We start from the raw sequence: 23,290 nt of genomic DNA on the forward strand, positions 1-23,290 counted from the left end.
TCAAATGAGGATCAACATGACTCCCAGATGGCTAACAGCTGTTACACTCTCTTTGAACTACCAGCCGTGGTGACACCAGGTTGTGTTTAGTATGTAAGAATGCCCTCTGCACACAGAGGTAAAGTGTATTTGCTCCTGGAGGTTGAATTTACCCTAAATAATTCACTTAGACATGGCAGAAATCACAGAATACAGCATGCATAAAAAGCAGATGCAGCTTATGTAGCCTAAAATTAGAACCTCTTTCACAGTAGCTATAAAAAAAGCAACTTCTGCCTGTTTTGGAGGTCCCTCAGTTTTTCCTTTAATAACACTAATGAAAAGCATTACGATGGAAATGTGTATGATTTAAAAAAAGGGACCAAATTGGATTTTCAATCTTTGTCAACATTTACAAAAGTGTTTTATTGTGGAAAAATCCTACAGTGCCAATAAGATCCTAAGCAGGATCCTTTAAGACAATCATTGCCATTACATCTGGAGCTGGTAGACATCGCTTTCTTACAAGTGCATGCCATGTAAAGGGTGAATGGTAATGTCATTACTGGGCTTTGTACAAAAATATAGATTGCCTCATCTGCATCTAATTCCCTTGCCAATCCCTAAGTAAAACCACAGTGTATTCCGGGACCCTCTATTTTACAATGAGATACAGTGAGGGAATGCAGGTTCATTGGTTATGGGTGCAATTGGTGCCCATTTATTCACTGGCTGTAGTTTCCATTTTGAATAATGTGGGTCTTCCTCCTCTACAGCTGACCTCAGAACTGTCTTGCCTCTTTAAGCTTAAAATAAAGGTTCCCAGTGGGGAAGTGCAATCTGAACTTCTCTAACATACCTGTACCCAAGTGCAATACATCATATTGGCCATCCTCTGCCTCCACTCTGTCCACCACCAGCTTCTTCAGCCTGTAGGGGACATTGACGTGGGTGAACACTGGCCGTCGGTGGATGGGAACCACTGGCTCCCACATCAACTGGTGCCCTCTCATGAAGCTCACCACGTCATCGGGAAAGTCACGGGTAGACTTGTGGAGTGGATCGTACGTCTCACTGGGACACTGAAGGGACACAAAAGGAAAGTTATTTGTACTGTTCTGAGGAGATATTTTCCAAAAAAACACTATAAGTCCATAGAAAAGCAAGGTCCCAAGGAGAAAGTACAAAGTTTGGTAGTAAAACTAATACATTCTATAACCAGGGAAAAATGGCAGTGCATCAAACTAAGAGCAAGCATTTACTATAGTTCAATTCTGTGATAGACTTCATGCAATTTACAATTAAGAATTTTTGTTAGCTGCCAAGAATTTAATCACGGAAATCTGGAGCACACTAAAAAAGTGGAGGCCCATGTTCAAGCACTGGAAAGTGTCAGCATTACAAATATCTGGGAAATAACTAAATTAGCTTCATTTCCTTTTCAGAAATCCGGTTATTACACCATATGTGCTGTGAGTCTGTGCAGAGTCACAAAACCTCTAATTTAAAAAAGGTTTAATTGCAGACTCAGAGAAATGTATGATGTTGACCCAGAGAATTAATCAAGCAAATCCAAAGAGGCAACACCCTGGCCAAGTTTTTCCCCCCTCAGGGAACTCACCGCTAACAGCACACACCTCTGCCACTTCAACAAATGCCCTAAAGCATGACCCTGAAAGCACTCATGGATGCTTTTATGATCCCCACGAGGGAGTGCAGCCCAGGGGAGGAGTGATGGTTACAAGGGTTATGACCGCTGCCCAACATATACTGGACCACCAAGTTCATATGGGCTCTATGTCTATGCTAATATTGCAAAGAAAATATACTTTCCATTAAAAGTCACCCAAGGTTAAATGTAAGTCAGTTGAGTTAGTGTAAGTTAAATTTATTTTCTCGATGACAATCACTGATTAAAATGAAAAATCGACCTGCTCAATGATTTGCCTTTGATTAGGTGGTATGTTGTATAAAGACATTATGTAATGTTTAGTGAGCTATGCTTACTTTGTTATTCTTCAGTTAATTACATTTTTATTGTTAAGCCTCTAATATCTCTATAGATTCTATATAGATACAGGATATATAGATACAGAAAAATAGAACGCCAATGACAACTGGATAAAGTATGAAAAATGGTAAAAACGCAGATAACTTTGTAGTGAGAATAATAGAGTGTATGAAAAAATATGAGCTGCTGATTTGTCTAACTAGTGCAGTAACTGAATGTGTTGCATGCAACTTCATTTTTAAACTGATTTGTGTAGCTCTCAAGTTGCATGGAAATTATTTTGCATTTTGCACTCACAATATGCCTTGAGTGTTCTGTTGCTTAATTAAAGAACACAAAAACAGCTTGATAAATTTGTAAAATAATTGGTAGATTACTGGTAGAAATAATAGTGACAGGCCTAGTTACAATATCATGAACTGTGGTTTTATGCCAGGTCTTTGGGTTTTAGTAGTGTGGTGGTGGGAGTGAATGGGGCTACACATGATTTGAATTGAGTGCATAGACTTAAAACTGTCAACCAGAAATCTGAAAAGACAGCTACTACCACAGTTATGTCTCTAATTAGCCTCCCGCTGCTATTGCCTCCTCCCTCCTTCACACACAGAATATCACAGTGTAGAGCACTCACAGTTCCAGGCCGTGGATATGGGATCCTCCCTTTGTACTCCACCCAGCGGTAGTCGGGGCCCTCTTTGTGAGCAAAGGGCCCATTGAAGGCAGCTCGAATGGACGCCATGGAGTAGACACAAACGGCCGAGCCTCTGAAGACGGAGCTTTTGAAACAGGAGAAAAAGGGGAAGTGAGTGTTAGCCTGCTGCTGGGTTAGAATAACACCATTCCTTTAGCCTGGTCACCTCTGACCCTTCCTGAATGGCCTCTGGACCTCCTCTCTCCTGGATGAGAGACGAGACAACCAAGATGGATTGTTCTGGAAGAGTCAGGAGAAGAAGAAAAAACTGTGCGACCAGACTGTTGTCTTTGAGGGTGTATAAGCACTGATGTCAGTTGACGGGACAAAGAGAGTTAATCAAATTAAGTAAATCCCAGCTATGATTTAGGGCAAGACTTCATTTTCCCAAAAGCGTCACAATGTTTTAAAAGTTTCTTAGCCATGGTTTCCAAGCAACAATATATCCATCAAAGTGAAATCAGACAGATATAAAGTCACCAGGCAAACACTGTCACTAACAATTATGTGTATTACATTCAGTTCCTAACTGTGACTAAGACAGAGCTCCTTCTTCTAACATCCAACACAAGGCAACAATTCTGGAAACCATGACCCAAGCCTGGGGCTTAATTATTGAGATTATTTTCTATACATAATGTACATGGGTGTTTGGTTGCTTTTGACTGGTCAAACTCCATGGTCACCAACGCTGGTCCTGTTCCAGCTAATTAACTTCCACAGAGCTCTCTGATTGGATTAGATGCATAAGTGTTAGGTAAGTGGAGGCAGCATGTTAGATATAGGTTGGAAGAAAACTCTCTAGTAAAGTAGATCTCCTGGAGGAGGGTTGGTGATGACTGGTCAAACTCCTCTACAGGCAGTTCACAAGCTCCATGTTATTAGGTTAAATTTCTCCACCTAAAAACTGTTGCTAATATAGGCTGTATTTAAAATTGCAGCTCTTGTGATTTGAAAGCACTTCTTAACGATTACAATCTTTCAGCTCTATCCAAAACAATGCTAAAGTCTAAAAGGAATTTATTTCAGTGTACTTTTGAGTAATATGTTACCTTCAGTTATTATTAATTCAAATTTGAATAATGTCAGGGCTCTGTAATAAAATAACATATCATTGCTGTCATGCAATAACTTTCTATCACCATTTTCATAATTTTTTACTTTTTTGCATAATTTAAAAACAGCATTGTTTCATTTTCATGACAAATGGCCCAAAGGAATGAACTAAAATTACTTAAAAAAAAAAACAAAACTTAAACTAAATTCCATTTGAAGTTAAGAAAGTTTTTCCCATTTTGGAGATACAAGGTGTTGTTCAGACAGAGACGATATATAATAATAAAAATCAAATTCCTATGTCAGGGTTTTTCTTACCTGGAAGTTGAGAAGACTCCATAAATGACTGGATTCTGTGAGTCTTTGGTCTCCAACAGGAAGATGTCCTCTAAAAACACACAACCAATACCATCATATAATAATGCAGTTTATGGGTCTACAAAGAGTCATCTGTGTCTACTGAGTAGGTAAGAGAGGTTGTCATGTATAAATACAGAAAGTCACTACTCCCCTGATAACCCTTTAAAACCCCCTTTTTGTACGAGTATGTGAATGTGTGCATACCCAGCTCATCGAAGTGTGTGTCCATGCCTCCTGGCCCTGCCACTGAACACACCAGTCTAGCCTTTAGGAAGGTGCTCCAACGATTAATCAGACTCCTCTTCCCACCAATGTCATTCTGAAAAAAAACAGATCAACAGGATCAACTGACAAGTTCTATGATATATTATGAGAACAGTAAAATGCTTTTCTTTTTGGTGAGCACATTTTTACTGAATTTTAATGATCAAACTGGGTATTAATAGTCTCTTAAATCATGCTCAAATCATGCAACATGTTCCCTAGGAGACTTTCTGCACAGGGTGAAAAAGTCCCAAGCCACATCCCATTGGGCTGACATTCTCAGAAAGTGAACTGAAAAACTCTTTGGCATTTCTAACAGCTTGAAATGGTTTTAAGCCATCTGTTAAAATGTCATGTCAAAATGGTGTTTTTCAAATACCAGACTGAATTAGCTGAAAAATGTCACATCAGAAGTCAGTTATGAATTTTTATTTATTTCATTTTTATTTATTTAATATTTTATGTTACCAAGGGTATGTACTTGTGCTCTAACCCTTAGAAGTCACAGCTTTCATAACAAAATGTTCTAATTTGAATGTAATAGTATAATATTATTGAATTCTCATTCACAGCTCTTTAAACCACATTTGTGTTCGTAAGCACAAAAGAAGATATTTTATTATGATCTGAATTTGCTGAACAGCTTTTAATTGTGGTAAAAAATACATTTGTCCATGTTTTTGTCATTTTTTGACACTAAAAAGGGAAAAAATCAAAAGAGCAAACTCTAATCTCTGCAAACAGTAAACTGAATGTCGCTACCTATGTATCAATTCAAAAACTTATGCAATCTAAATTGAATGTACAGCAAAATGACTACAATAATTGACACTAAACTATGATTTATTATTGTAATAGTGCACTGCAAGCTTTGCAAGCACAGTTTAATAGCATGAGGTACACAGCTGCAATAAAAAGTCATCACTCAAAAGGACAAGGTGAAGAAAGCTATGTGATGTAAAACACAGCAATAGACATAAAAACTTCAAGATTTCACTAAAGGCTACTGATAGCACGGTACTCCCAAAGCATATGGATGGAGCTGGATCAACTGTTCCACTGAGTTTACAGCAGCAAGGGCTTGCTGACAGTTTTAATTAAAACCATTTCAAAGGGTTGGCAAAGCTCCTAAGAACATGATCTTAATAATGTGCTACACTGGACTTCATTAGGCAAAACATGTGATGTCCTGCACTCCTAAGCTGGAGCACAAAACAGTAAAATAAAGGATATTAGGCGTTTGTGAGATATATTTCTTACATTATTTATTTTAACAACCTTTGTTTTATGTTTTATGTATGTATGTGAAGTATGTGAAGTTAGAGCCCAGAACATGGCACTAAAATATTAAAACACAAGCTAATTTAGTGCTAAAATATAACACACAATATGCAATATAAAAGCTATGGCCAGAATAAGCTCATTCTCTGCTAACAAACACCTTATTCATTCCTTATTAGATAAATAATACTACTAATACTTTGTAATTGATATTACACAGGCTTACGCATAATTTCTGTGCCCAGTATTCACTGACATGCATAAAAGCCACATTCATTCAGCCTAAGGTCTCTTGGATCACTTTTCCTTTTCATTGGCCAATTATCCTCCGTGCCAGCCAGCTCACCTTGCAAACTCTGGCCACTCGGCTATAGACGCGCTTGTCCAGCTGGTTGGACTCCACAGCCGTTTCCTTGAAAAAGAAGTAGACTTTGTCATCGTCCAGGCTGTGCGTGTCTGGGATGGAGTAAGAGTCCACGAACTCTGGCTCTGGGAAGGAAATAAGGAATCAGTTAAGTGAAGGAAGGCAGGTGTGCTGCTGTGTGATCATTGAGTCATGTCATTGTTTGTTATTAACTTTACATACATTTCCATTCCCAGAAAACTAAATGCCATTTGAGTCAAAAAAAATGTTACCAGTGAAATGTTTAGATATATCTGAATGAATGCATATTTTTTTATGATGTTAAAACAGTTTGATCCAAGGGTTTATGCCTAAATACCTTAAGAAATAGTGATGTTACACACATGCATGAATTCATTTATTTAAAAAACAAAAATGTATCATTTTTTAATGACCCTCAACAAGTAGTTTTTGTTTTAAATGTACAATAATTTTAGATTTGGAAAATTTATAAGCCATAATCATTACATCATCCTAATTATTGTGTGTACTTTGTGTCCTTATAATGTACTAATGTACTCAAATGTACCAATCATTTGAGATGTGAAGAGAGCAGGTTTAAATATCTTAATTTGGTAGAAGGCCAATATTTCAGGATACAGTACATGCATATGTGTTATTTCATAGTTTTCATGTATTCATTACCATTTGAAAATACTGTTAATTGTAAGAATTAAGAAAGTATGAAAAGGAGTCTTAGGAAGACAACTTTATAGCACAGCATCACAGAAAAATATGTTGGAATGAATCCTGTTTCCATGTTCACACAATGACTGAGCATCATAATGATGAAAAAATCGTCAACATGCAGTTCCACATAAGGAAAAATGCAAAAATATCTGCTTCTGAATGTCTTACCATTGAGCCAGTGGTCATGGTAAGCCTCAGTACGGATGTAGTGCTGACTGCTGGTGTGCACAGAGGTGCGAAATATGGCTGCGTTATTTCCCATGAAGTCCACTGACGTTCCTGCATACAGGTCTCCATCTAATATAAAGAAAAATACCTGTGGGACTCAGTGTCTCATAAGCATGTGATGCATAACACTAACTTAATGAGCCTCTCTTTGAACTCTGGAACTTTAATCAATTCATATTTACAGCAACTTGTATGATTCTATATTCTAGAGTATTCCAGACTCTCCCTCAGTGCATGATTAAATCAGAAAAACAGAAGTCTGCAGTGCAGACAGCAGTCTAATTGCAAAGCATATGGTTTATGTACCGTGGTCCTTGGGGTGAGGTTATGTACTTTTAAAAAATGCACAAAAAAGTAGGGGTTAGGTTTCATTTCCTGACATTGGCATGAGATTATATGGCTGGTTGGGTGGCTTTCGTCCCTCCAATTAGCTATGAAATAAGAGGCCATAGGAGGCATTAGACAAATGAAGGCGTCAGCCGAGGACAGAGCTTCCCACACTGGCCACAGCTGCACACAAGTTACACTGTTTCATTTGTCAGTGACATCTTACTGGGGAGGAGATCTAATAAATAGATGATCTTCATATGGGTTTCTTCAGTTTGTCTGACAGTGGAGGTCTGATAAATTGGTTTGAGGAGGGGAAAGTCAAGGTGAGGTTATGCTTTGGGAGCTAAGATTGATGTGAATGACAATTTAGAAAAGGGAGACGGGCTCGCTGCAGCAGTTTTTAATTAACTCTCAGAAGATAAAAGTAATTATTGAATTTTTGTTATGCTACTTAAATGTGATTACATTCTGTATGGACAGAATGGAGCCTGCATTTCCAAATTTTTCTGCTTGTTCTGATGTGAAACAATGACAAAAACAGCACATGAAGGATTGCTTTTCTTACCACAAAACAAAACTTTACACACAACAACTTTTAATCAACTTCAAATTTTAATAAAATATCTTCTCGTCTACTTGTAGAATATGTATTTTTGAAAAAAAAAAAAAAGAAAATCTCCAGGTTTTTTAAGCTACAAATAATTAAACAAAAGGTTTCACTGTATATACACAATGGGGTATCTGTCAGGGTTTTGTGCTTTGTAGAACAATACTTGTTCATCTTTGCTATTGTAGTTCCTTTAAATATATTTGTCCAATATCTTCACTCTCTCATTTTGCGCGAAAGCTTACCAGTGAGTCGTGCGGTAAACGATTCGTGTGGACTAAAGGGACATTTCCCTCTCCCGGACTCAACAGCATGGCTCAGCAGTGTAAATGCAGGTTCCTAGGATACAGAGACAGTCATGTCACCCTCTTAACACAAGCCTCTCTATATAGTGCCTTCATTGTTATCTTAGCCTTTTGGTCAATACGTCTCAGTAGGTGACCTGAGTGTGCTCCACACCCCTCCTGACGTTCGTATTGACAAAGTAACATGCTTAAAACCAGCCCTTTAATGCCCTGTTGTCTGTTTCATGCCACCTGTGGGCCTGTCATAAGCCATAAAAGGCGAAATGACAAGAGACTGTCAGTAGTCATAAAAGGCAGGAAAAAAGAGAGAGTCAGCTTGTCCCTATGGGAGAGTGGCTTTCTCACCTCGATGCTGTGGCCCAGGTCAATGTATGTACACTGAGGGTGGTATGCCCCGGTTCCACACACATACACATGAGTTTTGTTGAACGGTTGCAGGAGCTTCACAAAATTGGCACAGTCAGTCTGAGAAAGCAACACAAAAGATCCAATTAAGATGAGTGAACAGAATAGGGTGGCTGCAAAACATTGCTGGTAGCTTTAAATCACCTCATAAATCACCTCATACACTTTGATGTCTGCTGTTACAATGGAGACACACATGGAGTCAAATCAAAGAAAAAAGACCATGAACTTACCTCCCTACAGAGTTCTCAACTAGTAATTTCCCTCCAAAGTAATAAATAAACCTTTGTCAGTCTTGCTTATATCACAGAGTGGAAGAATGCTGAGCTATGTATGAAATCTGGCACTGAAAATAAAACTTTTTTGGGCTCTTTGACCTCTTCAGCCTTTTAAAGCTGCGATGACTTACCGACAGATTCTTTCCTGCATGCCTGCAACGTTCAGTATGTTCCCTTCCAGCTGGCCAGTGAATCTAAAAATGAGGGACAGAGACTGTTTTTCCAATGTACAGACAAAACAGTGCATTTGTACAGAGCAATGTTGTGTCAGCAGTAAGGTTACAATCCGTCTTTGGTGATGCAACAGACTAGTGTTTCAGTATTAAGCGATAACTTGAGGAACTACCAAAGACTGTATGTATTTATATCCACTTACAAAATATCAACATACTTTTCAGAGTCTTTACATTCATTTTAAAGACTTTTTGTGCAAAATCCATGACAGCAACCACTAATACAAGTATGGACAAAAGTATTGGGACACCTACAGGAGCTTTAATGATATCCCATTCTAAATCCATAGGCATTAATATGGAGTTGGTCCCTCTTTGCAGCTGTAATAGCTTTCACTCTTCTGGGAAGGCATTCTACAAGGTTTTGGAGTATGTCTGTGGGAATTTTTGGCGGTGGCATCTTATTACAGCACCATACTGGAATTCAGCGAACTCTTTAGAACGACCCACTCTTTCACAAATGTTTGTAAAGGCAGACTGCATGGCTAGGTGCTTGATTTTATACACCTGTGGCAATAGGACTAAATGAAACACCTGAATTAAAAGATTAAGAGGTGTGCCCCAACACTTTCGTCCATATAGTGTATCTTGTATTGTGAAAATCTTTTTATGTATCATGATGTGATTATTTTCACCCACATTTACAAGAGTAAAAACATGGTTGCACTACTCACAGGATTTCCCTGCTTGTTTCAATAAACTAAAAGTGACAAATATTAAATATTGATTAACACCATGATTGTTATTTCTGTCAATAATTATGACTTCTAGGGGTTAAATCAGTCTGTTAAACAAAGCCTGCATTGTTATAGCCACTGATGCATTGTGCACTTAAGAGTAGTTGTTGGAAAATGGTGATTGGCCGGCTCTGTCATTCAATGACTCAGCTGGCTGGTATGTCACTTAATGATGACAGAGAAAGGAGCACTGTTATTTTTCCTTCCCAATGAGAAAGCAGCCAAATACCTTCTCAAAGACATTTGACCTGACCATGACCATACCGGAATCAAACCTGAATCCCAGCAGTAGATCTCATCTCTGCACTGCCAACTCCATTTCAATCTCAATTCAACATTTATAATAACTGACTATTATTAAAAGAAATTATATCATATTAATTTATGAACCCATAAGCTCAGGTCCTTATAACTGAACATTCATAAGTGCAGCTCGTCTAGTTGCAATGCATACTTCACATATTATGGGCTTTTTGAAAAGGAAATTGTTAGCAGGTACTGACCTGGAGAACTGCTGCCAATTAGACGACTGTATGTTGTATGTGGCGACAGAAGGTCACACATGGTACTCACTATAGCAAGCTCTAAATCATGCTTACCATCACACAGCTATACCAGTGGGTGAACTGTTAACGTCATTTGTTACAATCATACCAGTCATGATAGTCTCACAGGACATCATAATGGTCATGATGAATTGGGAGGCATGTGGCACAATAATGTAGAAAAACAAATGAACATGTAAATATAAAGGTCATAGCATTTTGTACCTCTAACAAATCAGTACGAACGTATTTCCCATGCCTTAATATCAACAGTATTAAACTCTTTACATTGTCACTACAAAGACTGAAGACATGCATTGTCAACCATCATTTCTAACATCTGTCCAGGTGTCTTTAAGTAGAGTCCATGGTGATATAAAGAAAGGACCGTAGTTAAACTGCAGTCATGGTTTTAGTATAGTGTTCTAACCTTGCGCATGGGCTGGGTAAGACTCTCAGACTGGAGCATATACACATGGTCTCGTCCTCCCACCAACAGCCAGCCCCGGTCCTCGTCTAGCAGCAGCGTCTGGTAGCCACCACTGGACCCACCCTGCCAGAACACTGCTGAACTGTTCCTTGAACGCATTTCTATGTAAAAGAGAAATAAAGAACTCTTACAGCACTTTTTGAATATGACGACAAGTCACCAACATACATTTCTCCATGATCAGCGTACATTATGTACATGCTTCTTAAAGTGGAGTAAAACGACTGCATAATTAAATTTTTAGGATTTTAAAAATTATTCAGAGTGGTTTGATGTGCAACATGCCATTCTGAGGAAATCTGCAGAGTCAGAACTGTTCACAGAGGTGGTGATGCAAACCAGACGTCTGAATCAATGAAATTTGTTACATGTAGTGTTTACAAATAAATTCTCTGATGTTAGAGACATTGTTTCATGATAGTTTTGAGACAAAGTTTTGGTCTAAAGCCAATTCTTTTGAATTAATGGCAGAGACGTACATGCAGTGTGTTGTAAAGCAAAATAGTGGCCAAAGAAAACATATTTTTTTCAGACCACCAATTTACCATCATCAACAAAACTCAGAAGGCACATGTAGGTTCACTGGTTGTTTTGGTTAGTAAATATAGGGCTATATTTGTGTTCTGTAAAGTCACAGTCTCGGTTTGGTAAAGTTGATACTTCCTGCATTAGTGTTTCATCACCTGTGTTACTCTTTATGACTGTTAGTTAATTCATTTTCCAAATCTAACTATTCTACTCCAGATATTAATGGTACAGTTTTTCTATCTAATTCCATGCATTGATTAAAGTGTACTATAACCTTCCTGCTATTGCTGCACTGCTCTGTATAAATAAAGAGAGTTCTGTCTCGGCTTTTTCATCTTGGGATTTTTGGGGCCGCCGCTACGTTTTTCTGAAATCCCTTAGGCTTTAAGCTGGCGTTCATGTTTACTTCCCCGCCATTTGCGAGATTGTTGGCTCAGCTTCGAGACTGGAGTTTGGCCGGGGAATTTTTTAATATTGACCCTTTATGGATATTTCATAAAACATGAAACTGCAGAGAGAATGCAGATCACTGGCGCATTTGATCCCATGTCAATCAAACGTCTTGCTGTTAGGGTCAAAAAAAAATGTTTAGTTTGAGAGACGTGTAAAATAAACATGTCAATCAGAAATCATAACACAACCTTTTACTACTATTTTCGTAAATCAGCTCTTCCGATACTCATGCAGAGAAATGTGCACATTCCCCAACAGGGAACTGTGGAAGCAGTTACATAGACACATGTGGGTTACACAAACAGAACACGCACGCACACTCCTTCATAGCTGGACCATGCCTCTCTGCGTCCTCTATCCCTGGGGAGAAGGAGTTTAACTAGGCAGAAAATGACCCTGTCCAATCACTGCCAATTAACCCTGAACACCCTCCCCGTCGGCTTCCCTCCGCCTACTGCCGACTGCTCCCAGTGGGACCGGCCTCGGATAGGGCCTCAGTGTCCAGCCTGCACTTAGCGAACACCCAGTCCACATGTGCTCCATGTCCAGCAGACAGCCAGAGAGAAGGAGGGGGGCATTTATGATTACACACTGACAGGTACTTTGACTAGAAGCAGTCCTTCTATCTTTTTGGAAGCCCTGAGCATTCTGGAGTGTGGATTTTAGAGATTTTACAAACTTTGGCAGGTGTTTTCTTTGCCTGATGTTCTAGTGAGATATAGATCCACTGAAAAAACAAAATGGTATGCATGGAAAATGCCAGTGAGTCTAAAGGAACATCAAGTTAGTCTGATTTTTATGGTGAATTATCTGCATGCAACCATATGCTTATAGGTATACTGTATAGGAATACAAATTAAATTAATGTCTAAAAATGGAAAAAGCGTTCAGGGAGGGATTTTTTGTTTCTCATGAATTGTGCATATTCTCTGTAACGTGACAAAACATTTAATTTCAGCAAACTTGATTGGTTGAACAAAATAAACAGTACACCTTAATAATTTTACACATGTATAATACAACATTTTGACTCATTATTTATTTTGTTACATTTAGTCAATGATTTTCACAATGATTAATCCACATTGTGCTCCTCTTAAATTTCTAACTCAGTGGTCTATATATCCCCTTACTCTTGTTGAAAGAAAATCCCACCTCACTTCTACGGGCCTTTGAAAGCATCAAGACTTGTCACCATCGCTTGCAACTTGCTGATGGAGACTAATTGAGTGAGGGCGATGACTGTAGAGTGGTCGTGATGAAGTGTCCTCTTCAGCTGTTACTAAGGGCTTCATGACAGACACGTGCATTCCAGGCCCATAGAAAGAATTTCAGCATTGTAAAGAGACTGCAAAAATCTACAGGACATAATAGGCCTTCATACACTGCAGCCTGTAAGTAAATGCACAGTGCCACGCTGGACTTAAAATGAAACAGTGGCAACCTTCCAACTTACAGTGCTTCATACTTTATCCATAGTGATTTATTTAATAAGAGTCACAACCATTGTTACTTTTAGGACTTTTGGTCTAAGCACATCTAGTCCATTTCAAGCCCAACAACATCACTCAAACTGAAATGGAGCTTGAGGTGAGGCAGGGCAATTTCTCACTGACAAGTACAAATAAATCTTCTAATTAGCACATGTTAAGTCTATCAATCAAAAACTCATTAAGCAAAAAGGACAACAAAGCAGCTCCAGCACCTGTTGGAATCATTTCTGCCACAGCTTGGTTTCCACCAAGCCACCACAACCTTTTCTTAGAAACCAGCAGAGAGTCGGGCTTCTCAGTGTGCTCACCAGTGGGGCCCTGATCTTTGTGGCATTATGCATCGAACCTAATCACACAACACATAAAGGGCTTGCAATAATAGAAAAACAACATTCAGTGAGGTCATCCCTTTTACATAAGATGTTTACATTCCACAAATGCAACAAGGGACACTTCCCACATTTAATAATTTCCATCTCACTGATAAACCTTGTCTCATACTTTCTCTGTTCCCACCCTTTTCTGCATCTCATATGTTCTCAGTACTAAGACTTTCCTATAAATGTCAAAACACCTGATTCTCTTCTTCTTTCCTGTGTTCAGACGCATCTGGTCTTTTCTACTGACCTTATTGTGTCATATTATGAGATCTATGGGCAGACTTTTACTCCTGATCATAGTAGTTTGAAGGTGCAAGAAGCTATCGTGCAAGGTTTAAAATCGAATAGGGCTTTCCTTTTGCCCTACAGGCTGGTCTGGAGTATTTTATTTTGTGTTTTATTGACCTGAGAGGCAGTATTTCACCAAGAAACCCAGCCAAACGGAATGAGTTGGAACCAGGCTGTCAGGGTCATCTACAAATTGAAACAAGTGAATATCACAGGAAGAAATGGCACTGTTCCATTTGGCAAGGATTCACAAGAGCCTATCAGCTTCACCAAGCTGATATATATCTTCGAGCTCAATGAGGGAAAGCCGAAACTGCTGCTGTGACAAGCATGAATGTGCAAACGAAAAACAATAACAATCAAGCTCTCAGGAACTGACCCAGCAGACCTTTTTTGATTCTATTAGTTGATGGTCGATGGCTTGACATATTTATAAAGGTAACTCAACACACAATTCGCTAGAGGGTGAGCTGTGTTTTTCCTCCAGAGCTACAGATGGAGGTCAGGCTAAGCGGTGCTTGAAAGGTTCCACTTCGATGCTGCAATCTGCTACACAAGACGGCACTAATCAAGACAGACGTGATGCAGATGGTCAAGCAGACATCTGGGATTAGTCATTCCAGTCAGAGAGAATTGCCAGTCCAAAAGCTGTGACCCATTCTATACAGGTTGTCTTACAGAATCCTACTGAGTGTTTTTGCAAGATACATTTTTGTTTAAAACAAATAACGTTCAGAGAATTTTAGAGTTCTGGTATTTATTTGGTTCAATAACGGCAAACATGCTGTCAGTACACTTTGATTTGAACAGGCACAGATTAAATGCCTTGTAAACACGTAAAAAATTTAACAGCCATATTAATTTTCAAAATAATACAGTTAACGCACCAAAATGTTTATTTAGCAAAATGTATTTCCTAGTGCTTAATTAAATTGGTCTCTTTTAAAAATTTAATTATGTTTTTGAATACTTTATGAAAATAATATTTGCAAATATTACTAAAAAGGTAAATCTGCATGCAACAATAGTCGCCAATGAGAAAAATTTGAAAACTAAATTATATTATGCCAATGTGCTGTTATTCCAACATTTTGGATTATTTGGTACTGATCCACATACAGTTTGATGTCGCCTCCTATCACCGCTGATTACTTTCGATAGGTCAGTGCCCACGGGCAGGGATGTCTTGATTTAGTTTCAGCTGAGAGTTTCAAGAGCAAAGTTGCTGAAAGGCTGAGGATTAAAGAGGTCAAGGGTGGCGTCTTGATTACAATTCTCTTTATGGAGTGAAACCCACGGATTAGTCTTTGACATGGATTAGGCCACCCAAGAATGCTATTTGCCCTGAGCTTTTACCTCTAAATATCCCCAAGATCTTGAACTAAGTATCTTCGGAGATAAACCCGCTATGATTCAAATTGTAATCCGCATAATCAATTCCAGACCTGTTTCTCTCTTCCTTTCCCCTAAAGGTATGGATGGAGACTCTAAGTGACTGTGTGCACAAAAGCTCTGGCCTGAAATGCAAGCCATTTACGAACATTTGTTTGAAATTGTTTGTAATCAAAAGCAGAGTTGTGTTGGGTCTGTGCCCAACACCTGCAGCGATCACATAGATATATATTTTATCGAGTTTAAAGGTGAAGTATAAGGGAGAACTGTGACTCATTTAAAAAATAAGTCATTCTGAGGTATTGATGGTTAGTGGCTTGTCAAAACTTGTTTGTGACAGCTCAACAGTGGCAAAGGCTGACGGCCAGAGCAATTGCGAATGCGTGGTTTTAATTACTCTATATTGTAGTTACAAAAGTAGTGATGTTAAAATGGTAATCATTAGTGTGGCACCCTAATTAAAAGCAAGGATGAGGGCAACTTTGCAAAGAGCACTAGAAAGGTCACTGACAGCCCACATCTTTCATCAAGCTACTGAGACCCAACCATATGCGTTGTTTTCTCCCAGTTTCAATTGGTGCTCCTTCATGCTCAGGCTGTTTGATTGGGTGTAAAGCTTGAGTGGTAGAAAAAACACAGGGACGCCAAAGCTCGGAAGTGTGTAGGGAAGGCAAATATCCCAGCTGCTAGGGATGAAGGAAAGAACTGGATTATGAAAACGTCTCCCTGCCACTATCTGCAGCCTGACACTTGAGTAAGCAAAGAGTTGAGCAGTATAAAAGTCGACACGCAGTTAAGGCCCTCGGCCAAGGCCTCTCCCATTTGAAGGGCCAGGGATGCATGTCTGCACAAACTGACATCAATCTCTCACTGTGAGGGGCAATACATTGGATCATTTGAACTAATGATGTAGGTGGGAGAAAGACAGAGCAGGACTATGACTTCAGCAGTCCCAATGTGGTTAGGCCTCCTGCTAAGGCAGGCCAGTTTATTTATGCCAGACGGCCTGAATTAGTCCATGCCAGCAAGTTATATATGACTTTGAGTGTGGCTTTGTGCTTGCAGCTGCTCTCTTTAGGGTCAATTTGTACCCATCTCTCCACATAAAGGGATCAATTTGTATACAGAAAACAACTTACATATCTGTAAACATCTTAACTTTGGCAGGTATTTCAACCTTTATAAAAAGTTGCTGTCTTCTGCTTGGAAATACATTGGATGTTACAATACTTGTTGTTGTTGGTTCTCTTGACACTGTTGTTCTAGTGGTTATTGTTACGTGTTGTAATGACTCCAAATAAATAAAGTATGAGCCAATGAACAGCAATTAGAAGCAATTATCACAACTCACTCTCACTGGCACAAACAGGGTGCTTTTTCAGTCCTTCGCATATTGTTTCAAAAAAGTTTTAGAAAGAAAAATGTATCTGACTCAAAATCATCTCCAACTTCTAAAAAATCAGACAAACAATCCTTCAAATGCCAAATGGACATCTGGAATATGACTGAGGCTTATGGTGCTTGGTGTACTCACTTCAAACTCTAAGCTAGACTCAACAATAGATTGGATGTTCCTAGATCTCTGCGGAAAGTGTTAGTATTAAAATTGTGGCCACCATACTGCATTACTACATAAGCAGGTGAATGGAGTTATTTATGCTAGATATGCTCAGATATGACTTAGTAATTTTGCCCTGTTCTGGGATAAGAGCCTAGTAAAATGAACTTCTGACCTGAGGCTGCAACAGATTTTTTCATTGTGCTTTATCAGATTTCTCAGTACAGGAAGCTACAATTTTAAATCCTTTGCCTCTGTAAAATGCACTAAAAACCTTTTAGACAGGCTGACTTTTATTAAATCTATAGGTTTAGTGTCAGGTCAAAGAAAGTGCACCACTTTTGACACAGTTTGCATTACAAGACTATCATGTTGCAATCAACATTCCTGCGACGGTTATCAAATGGGATAAAGAAATGCACCACTGACATAATATCATTGCAATGTTTTCATTGCCTCAGATAACTTTTGCTTAGAAAGTAGTGGCATAACTTGAATTAGGGAAGTAACACATTCTTATGGACCAACTTCCACAACCTTTTCTGCCAGCTTTTATGTACTGGGCAAGGCTGACACAGACAGACATACTCTAATATGTCAGATGTTGTATCAGTATTAGAAGCACAACAGGAACCAATTTGGTTTTGTCATGCACTAAAACTCACCAGCTGGCATCTGTAGTAAAACAACACAGGAACACAGTATTACACAACAGTGTTTACGTATATTAGCACGACTGGAATGAAATGAAAACAAAGTGAGGCAATAAAAGCAAGCAACAGGGAGTTATGACGCCACACCAACGGAGAGATTACGTTCGCCTTTTGGAAGTTTAAACAACAGTAATGGGTTTCTGCAGGCCTTTTCACCACAGTGACAACAGCTACACTGACACCACAGGGTAATTCTCTGTGGCAGTGGACGAAATATTAAGTATCCCCATAAGCTGCACTAAATATCCCCTTGATGGGATCAGAAAATGATTTGTAAATGGACTGTAGGAGACAATTATGATGATATATTTCTGTTGTGGTGGGGATAAAAAAAGAAGGAGATGGGAATTGAAGGGCTATTATTTGTTTTTCTCAAGTATCAAGTAGCAGACCTTCCTCCTTTCAGTGGAAATCGGTGCCAAGTCCTATCTAAGTTTGATTTCCGAGATATTTTCCAGTTGTTTGTTCAGGGTGGCCAAGAGGGAGTACATGGAAGTGAAAATGTGAATATCCTCAGGTTTCCTCCTGCCTTTAACAGGTCCATGGAGAATCCGTTACAGTTCTGTGGTATGCAGGCTTGGTGTATTCCCAAATCAAAAGGATGGATATAAAGCAATCCACATCAATGCACAATACTCTGCAAAGTCTTAAGCATTTGAGTAAATTATTTGTAAAGCCATTTATCTCAGTAGTAGGCATTTATTTGTTCAACAAAAACATTCAAATAGATAAACAATTCGTTATGATTTGATGTGTGTGACTGTGTTAGCTTAACCTTTTCCAAAAGTTCTCCTCAAGGAAGTCCAGTGTTTAGAGTCACCATCCAATTCCTAGTTTATCTAATTAGTCTTTCATTAAATTAAATCAACTGTGCTTTCTAATCAAATTTTCTGTAAAAAACATCTGGATATTCTAGAAAAGATCTACACACACTTTGATGGTAAAAAAAGAACATTCCTTTTCCAAATCAAAGCAACACAGCTGCTAATGAGGACAGAGTTAGATTTCTTGTGGTTTCACAGTATGTATTACTGTGATCACAGAAAAAGTACTGAATTAACTTGAATTTAATTGTTCCTTTCCTTTAAGTCTTGTTGTAGAAAGTTCATCACACAGTGTAACCACCATCACAGTTCAAAGCTGGTGATTACACTATATGCATTAGGAGAAGTGGGGCCATTCTGTAGAGTAGGAAAGAAGATTAACCTTAATTTCCCCCCTCATTCATCCTCCCTCTCTCTTCTTGCAATATCCAGAAATACTGTTTAAAGTGATGGAAGTTGTGGATAGACTCCATTCCACCCTGAGTTCTTTTGCTTGGGTCAGTGGCAAACAGTCCCCATAATTATCCATAAGCCCTCGCTGCAGGAGGTGTCGAGGGTCGACCTCATTAGCAAGATGAGGGGAAAAAAGAAGTAAGAAGACGGGAACTGCAGGAATTTCTTTCTCCTTCTAACTCATACAGTTACTGCTTTCAACAGCAAGGAATGAGAAGCACTACATGACTGAGCTGTGTTACCTTAAACCATGTGCTTTTGAACAGGTTACAACTGAATCACAGTTTACAATGTGGGACCACACAGTTTGAGCAGCAAGGTAAAAGAGCCTTCATTCTGATGTCAATGGTTTTTATAACTGTCTGAAAAGGGTGTAAGCAAAGGATCACATCAAAGGATTCTCAAATGTTTAAGGAAGAATAAATGAATTTCGAAGCGTAACTGCATAAAGGAATACATTGTGTCAAAGAATCGTTTTGCCCTCATTAAGAAATCTAATGAGAGTGTTCAGACAAGTGCAAAGGAGTGAGGGTGGGAGAGAGAGAGGATTTGGGCTTAGTAAGAGGAGAAGGTTATGGAGAACCGGGGTGAAATAGAGGACAGGCAGGCAGACAGAGAGACAAGTAGAAAAGAGTAGAGGAAAGTTAGAAAAACGCACACAAAAATGAGCATGAAGCTACAATGTGATGTATATGCCCTAATACACTGGCCTTTAATCTGTCAATGCTTTTACTGAATCCATGCCATGGAACACTTTCAACCATAATACCAGTTTAGTCACTGTCTAAGCACCAAGGAGCTAAATAACAAATAAAAATGTGACTTCCATTGGCAACTTGCTTGTTGGTCTTTCCATGTCAACAACATTTTAACAGATATCAACTGACATTTGTCCCATAAACCCTTTGGATAGATGGACGTCACTTCTGTTGTCGTTCTAAGAACATAAACTCTGAGGAACTGAATATTGAAGATAAGCCAAATGCTTTAAGATGTGTATCACAGAACAACTAAGCTGACCCGGATGTTCAGTTGCATTTAAGTGGTTTTCAGTGGAACATCCATCTGCAACTGTTTAGTCACGATACTTAGGAATGGGTTATTCTTAGTTCTTCTCTAAATGTGCTATTCACTCTTATATTCTGTATAATATGCTGATAAATATGCTTAAGAACAAGAAAAGGCCTATGTTTGAATGTATACTAAGCAATAGATTTTCACAACATTTTTAAAAAATAAAATAAAGAGACATTATTATAAGCTTTTGTTGTTCATGTAAATAGGACCTTGAAAATTTGTACAAACCCGCTTATAATGGTTAAATTCAATGCAAATTGGTATCCATAATATACCGATCAGGCATAACACTATGACCACCTCCTTGTTTCTATGCTCATTGTCCATTTTATCAGCTACACTTACTATATAGGTGCACTTTGTAGTTCTACAATTACAGACTGTGGTCCATCTGTTTCTCTGGATACTTTGTTAGCCCCCTTTTACCCTTTTCTTCAGTGGTCAGGACCCCCATGGACCCTCACAGGGCAGGTACTATTTGGGTGGTGGTTCATTCTCAGCACTGCAGTAACACTGATGTGGTGGTGGTGGTGTGTTAGTGTGTGTTGCGCTGGTCTTAGTGGATCAGACACAGCGTATTTTCTTTCCGAGTGAAACATGGTATCAGGGAGGCTCCCTGAGCTAGCTGAGCATTTTTGCGTGATGATAGTTGGGGATGGTTGGGGAGAGATGTGATAGTACCAGTTATTTTTACCTGCCTGCTTGTGCACAGTGATGTAATCCAAAATCAGAAAAGGTTTCATGGACAGAGTCATCAAAAGTCATTACATTTTGGAAGAATAAGGAAAATGATTCAGAAATCATTCAGTGTCAGGAACAAAAGCATGTATTTAATAGAACAACTACAAAGAAGTTTCAACAACCAAACATTTTATATTTTTTTCAGTAATAAGTGTTCATTGCCTTTTTTATAGTTTCCATTCTTTTTAGGAGACTCGCTTTCAGTTTTTCAAAGAAATCTGCAGGGAAATCTTTCCACATCTCTAAAGAGCAGCGTTAGTATTTGGATGTATCAAGTAATCCCATTCAATGATGTTTGGGTCTGGTTTTTGGGGTGGTCAGTCCACCATAAGCTTCCTTCATTTTGATGGATTTGCTTTTTTCTGTTTGTCTATTTCCTTTTCTTGGTAGCTACAAATCCTTTCAAACCCATACTGTTGAGTTGTCTTCTCACAAAGGAAGGATGGACAGAAACACCTGTGGATTTTTTTTTAGACCTGAAGCAAAAGTGGAGCTTGATTTTGTCCTCTTGAGGTGCTCTTTATTAATGGTGACGGTTCTGGTGGTCTACCAGATCTTGCTTGTTAGCAGTCCCATTTTCTTTGTATCTTTTTACAAAGGCTGAGGGGAGGCTTAGTTTTTCATATCACTTAAATGGTATTCAACACTTGCTCGCTCATTCACGTCCAAAAAATGCAGCGGTTTGTGTGGGTATGTGTTTTTCTTGGGAGCACATGGATGTAAGTGCATATGTATCATTTCTTAAGCATCTAATAGCATGCAAACTCTTTCACTCCCTTTCACCTCAGTCTCCAAGAAAGATGAGATAACTCACCTGTTGCTCTTGCCAATAAAACTAGGCTACAGCATCTGTAGAATACGGTTTTCTCAAACTAAACAATTACTTGACAAAGGACCAACAAATGTGACTCACATCTTAATTACTGCATTCAAATTCAAATTTAAAATTGTGCCCATCAGATTACGTGACTCGGTTTTCTATTGTTTCCAAACAATCTTGTGTGATAGTCTACGTGACCAGTGTTATTGAGTAATAACTACTCCACAAAAGAAAGGCTTTACAAAAATTCTTTCATTTGACAAGGTAATAAGTCTCTCCTGCACTATAAAAATGTCTTAATCAGTCTGAAATCAAGCATCTGATATCAGCTAGGTGCTATAAGCCATCATTGAAAAGTACTAGATCGCACTGAATTCACAGCAAAACAGTTCTCTACTATGAAGTTCCATATTCCATCTCAGCCAACTCTAGCCCCAGCAATCATGACCAGCCATACTTCTGGCAGTGTTTTACTAATAATTTCAGGTTTAATAGTCATTCTCTGACTTGGGCAGTGTCTTTCAGCAAATGTAAATCTGATTTGTAGCAACACTATAATTTTAAAAACTTTCTAGTTAATAAAATTTTGGTTGACGACTTGATTTACTTCAATAACCTCAATCTTGCCTGCATCTGGTGAGGTCCACATATGTTAGATTTCCCATTTTAGTCCCCTTTCTAACTCTCATTCTAAGGCAGGGCACAGTTTCCCATCTCATATGTCAACTTCTCACAAATAGCTTCACAGGGCTTTGCACTCTAGAAGGTTGTTGCACTTCTTCACAAAGCTATTAGCCAATGTCACTGTAAAAGGCTAGCTAGAGGAGCTCATTCATATTAATTTTGTGTCAACTTACACCACTGTGAGTTTGTACAAAAATTACACTAATTCATCACTTTTTTCAGATCCACTGTTTTCTCTTTCTATTTTAAGGTAAGAAAAATTTATGGAGTGTTAGTTTAAAAAAGGCTTAGGAGACTTTTGTGGCAGCTATTGTTTTTCTTTACTTGAACAGTCTTGACTGTGGTTCTTGAAGGTAATAAACACTCATTCAATTACTCCTTGAATTAGCGTCCTGGCTGTGGGATGAGTCTGTCGCTATCCTGGTGCGAGAGGGGTTATGGAGCTTTAAGGGTCAGTGGAGCTACGAGAACGCACAGCAGTGACAACAGCCTGTCATGGTTGAGCGGCAGCACCTTCAGCCCTGTGGGCTGTTTTCTTCATTTTGTTCCAGAGAGTTCTGTAACACGTCACCTCCTGGGGAGACTGCAGGACGCAGTGACACAAAAAACGTGCTGCAAGCTTGCCTAAACACAGTGCAATGTGTGAGAGAGCCTTCGGTCAAGTGAGGCACTCCAGATGCTCCTGCCAATTCAAGACAAACTAGACCCCATGCTGCTTTGCTTGAGATACCCAATCGCTTACAACCAGGCAGAACTTCTTATCTCTTGAACAAGAGTCTAAAAGACTTTGATTTTTATCACCAGTGATCATGAAAAGTTTTCTAGTGTAAGAGTAAGATTGAGAAACTAGAGTGGTTTCTTTGAGTGTGAGGTAAGATTTGTTAGAAGGACATGGCTTTATCTCTTTGAAGAATGGTCCATGCTAGAAGGAATCATCCCCTTGTTTCCAAGGCTGGGCAGGCCTTCAATAAAAGCAGACAGTTTTGGGTAAAA

The 23,290-nt window shown here is 38.8% G+C and overlaps 1 protein-coding gene across 1 annotated transcript in view; it reads right to left on the reverse strand.

The window, feature by feature from the left end:
* The window catches only part of si:dkey-49n23.1 (semaphorin-3D), a 55,648-nt gene that overhangs the window by 8,803 nt on the left and 23,555 nt on the right, over positions 1–23,290 (reverse strand). The window contains 10 exon segments of the mRNA XM_036559434.1: positions 839–1,061; positions 2,622–2,766; positions 4,056–4,125; positions 4,302–4,416; positions 5,989–6,131; positions 6,904–7,032; positions 8,146–8,239; positions 8,551–8,670; positions 9,020–9,082; positions 10,834–10,994. Coding sequence (XP_036415327.1) covers positions 839–1,061; positions 2,622–2,766; positions 4,056–4,125; positions 4,302–4,416; positions 5,989–6,131; positions 6,904–7,032; positions 8,146–8,239; positions 8,551–8,670; positions 9,020–9,082; positions 10,834–10,994 — 1,263 coding nt within the window.

Source organism: Colossoma macropomum, unplaced genomic scaffold (genome assembly GCF_904425465.1).
Source record: "Colossoma macropomum unplaced genomic scaffold, Colossoma_macropomum, whole genome shotgun sequence".
NCBI classification, from domain to species: domain Eukaryota; kingdom Metazoa; phylum Chordata; class Actinopteri; order Characiformes; family Serrasalmidae; genus Colossoma; species Colossoma macropomum.